The sequence below is a fragment of the Theropithecus gelada genome, chromosome 12 (genome assembly GCF_003255815.1).
Source record: "Theropithecus gelada isolate Dixy chromosome 12, Tgel_1.0, whole genome shotgun sequence".
NCBI lineage: Eukaryota > Metazoa > Chordata > Mammalia > Primates > Cercopithecidae > Theropithecus > Theropithecus gelada.
The window spans coordinates 47,391,383-47,394,565 of NC_037680.1; the positions used below are offsets into that span (position 1 = coordinate 47,391,383).

The following is a 3,183-nucleotide window of genomic DNA, read 5'->3' on the forward strand; positions in this document are numbered from 1 at the left end:
AAAAAAAAAAAAAAAAAAAAAAAAAAAAAAAAAGAATGCAGCTGTAACAGCTTGCAGCTGGCAGGGGTGAGCATGAGTCCCCCTGTCTGACATCCAGTGCAGCTGTGTCACCTGCTGGGTGGGCTACTATCTGTTCTGACTGGAAGGATCCTATCTTTCTTCCCTGAGCCAGTTTCCCCCAGTGCTGGGCCAGGTCACATGGAGCCTAGAAGCTGAGAACCTATTCCTGCGGGCAGCCGCAATTGTAGGGAATAGTTAACCCTGCCAGCGCCTCTATCTGGAAATCAGACAAGGTTGTGATTTGTGTTACCTCCTCAGCTTCAGTTTCCTTAATGAAATGTAAATAAAAATAGCCCTTTGACGATGCCTGCTGCCCTTTCAGTGCTGGGAGGATGTATGATCTATGCCGTTTTTGTCCTAGGTCTGCCACCTCTTCCTTCCTTGCCTCCCCGAAACTTACCTGGCATTGCACCTCTCCCCCTGCCATCCGAGTTCCTCCCGTCATTCCCCTTGGTTCCAGAGAGCTCTTCTGCAGCAAGCTCAGGAGAGCTGCTGTCTTCCCTCCCGCCCACCGGCAACCCACCCTCCGACCCTGCCACAACTACTGCAAAGGCAGACGCTGCCTCCTCACTCACTGTGGATGTGACGCCCCCCACTGCCAAGGCCCCAGCCACGGTTGAGGACAGAGTCGGCGAGTCCACGCCAGTTAGTGAGAAGCCTGTTTCTGCGGCTGTGGAGGCCAGTGCTTCTGAATCACCTTAACATTGAACCGTTCTTCAGAATTGGCGTGGTATATTTATTTAACCACGGGAGTGTGTCTGGAAATGCAAACTATCATTAATTTCATACTAGTTTGTACCATATCTGTAGGCATCCTGTAAATAATTCCTACAGGGGATACTAAATGAGGACGTGGGTTGTTTCCTGCCAAGTTGAGTGGGGCTCACGCGCTAGGGCGAGATGTCAGAAAGTGCTTGTATTTTAAACAACCAAAAAGAATTGTAATGGTGGCTTGCTGCCAGGCTTGCACTGCCATTGCTGCGGGTGTGCATCTTCGGGAAAGGTGGTGACGGGGCGTCCACTAGGTTTCCTGTCCCCTGCTGCTCTTTCCGTAAGAAAATGAGATATTCTATGCCTAATACTCACACGCAACATTTCTTGTACTTTGTAAGTCGTTTGCGAGACTGCAGACCACTTCACAAAACTAAACGGTAAAGAGATTTTACTTTTGGTCTCCGTGAGTCGCATCTCTATTAAGGTTTACACAGGAATTCCACCTGAAGACTTGTGTTAAAGTTCCACAGCGCTCACTGTTAATTGAACGTCTTTTTCTTCAGCCTATACACGGATCCTTGTTTTGAGCTCTCTGAATCACTCAGACATTTTGTAACTGCTGCTGTTGCTTTCTACGTCCACCTTATAAAGTGGCATTTCAAAAGAAATAAAGAAGGTGTCACAGTTTTAAACCAGAAGGTGGCACTCTGTGGCTCCTTGTAGTATTATAGCTATACTGGGAAAGCATAGATACAGCAATAAAGTACAGTAATTTTACTTGTTTTCTTGTGTTACATCTAAATTACAACCCTTAATTGCCACGTGTGCACTTACTACTCTCCGGTATGTCATGCATCTTTAACTTTTCATGTCCTATGTTTGCTCTCTCCCGTTTTTAAGAGATGGTAAGTTAACTGGAGTTGATTTACTGAATGAAATTAAATGCAGATATCCATGTTTTTGAAATAAGACAAAAGTGGTTCCTCGGTTATTGCCCTGGTATAAGTCTGTAGATGCTGATCCCCTGCAGGGAGGACATGGCTGAGGTGGCAGCACCCTCACATCACCCTCACGTCACTCACCTCTGACTGCCCTGCTGGACACTTGAAGTCAACGCCAGCCCAGCACTCTCCTAGGAGTCTCAGTGCCAGCCAGTTTTGGGGGTAGATCCGTTTCTGGGGCCAGGTTTGTACTTAAAACTGAATGATGAAAGAAGTCTCCAGCCCTAATCATAGCTGCTTCTGTTTACACTGTGTAAATGTTTCTAGAATATTTCAGTTAATCCCGTTTTTTGAAAAGGAGCTTATAACAGGTGAGGAAAGTATTCACAAGCACATTTAAATGTTATAATTTTTGGCTTTCCAGGATAGGAAAACTTGAGAAAGTTACTACTTTCTAAAAGAGTTCTTAAATATTAAGATCTCCTTAATATTTGTTGTTTTTACATTAAAAGACAAATATTAAGGAGATCCCTTAGTGGAAAGCGAGTGAGTAATTTTCAAGTTTTACAAAATGATTTTTTTTAATACAGTTCTTCCAAGGCAATGCTTGTGAACTCTGGTGCAGTCACAGCTCTCATCTGGGAATGATGACAGGCTGGGCTCTCTTCCTGGGCAGATGAGGTAGCATAAATGAAACACTAATCTCTAGGGAGATTGAGGGACCTTTTTTTTTTCTTTTTTTTGGAAACAGGGTCTCACTCTGTCACCCTGGCTGGAGTGCAGTGGCTTGATCTTGGCTCACAGCAGCCTTGACCTCCTGGACTCAAGCAATCCTCCCACCTCTTCTGAATATCTGGGACCACAGGTGTGTGCCACCATGATAGTGAGGGACTCTTAACACTCACCTAACTAATGGACAGACACTCAGCCTAGATTGGCTTGTTGGATCTTCCCTGAGGTGGAAAATACTTCATTATTTTCTGCTGCCTTCAGACAAACCAGTTTCAGTCTTTAACAGTGGTAGATCTGGTACCAGGTTCCAGAAACACGATGTAAGAGATAGTTTCCCTGACAGTAGGCCACTTCCATGGCCTTGTAGGGAGACAGACCAGGGAATCAGTCCTTAGGGCCAAGGCAGAAGGATTGCTTGAGCCCAGGAGTTCAAGTCCAGCCTGGGCAACACAGACCCTGTCTCTACAAAAAATTTAAAAATTAGCTGGGCATGGTGGCATGTGCCTGGAGTTCCAGCTACTCAGGAGGCTGAGGTGGGAGGATCGCTTGAGCACAGGAAGTCAAGGCTGCAGTGAACTGTGAGGAAACTATGCAAGGCTAGGAAAAGTCTTGAGTGTTTGTGTGCATGGGGCTGGGTCTTGTGTGCTGGACTAGGGAGTTTGAGCTTTTGCTTAAATACGGTAGTCACGAAGGCTGGAGGGCAGCGCAGTGGGGTCCAGCCTCAGGAGGGATGCTC

The 3,183-nt window shown here is 46.1% G+C and overlaps 1 protein-coding gene across 5 annotated transcripts in view; it reads left to right on the forward strand.

Moving 5' to 3' along the window:
- GORASP2 (golgi reassembly stacking protein 2) overlaps window positions 1-1,743 on the forward strand; it is a 38,568-nt gene extending 36,825 nt beyond the window's left edge. For all 5 annotated transcript variants that reach the window (XM_025403866.1, XM_025403869.1, XM_025403867.1 and 2 more), the window contains one exon: window positions 422-1,743. In XM_025403866.1, coding sequence (XP_025259651.1) covers window positions 422-762 — 341 coding nt within the window. In that variant the 3' untranslated portion in view covers window positions 763-1,743. The remainder of the gene's footprint in view (window positions 1-421) is intronic.
- The last annotated feature ends 1,440 nt before the right edge of the window (window positions 1,744-3,183 follow it).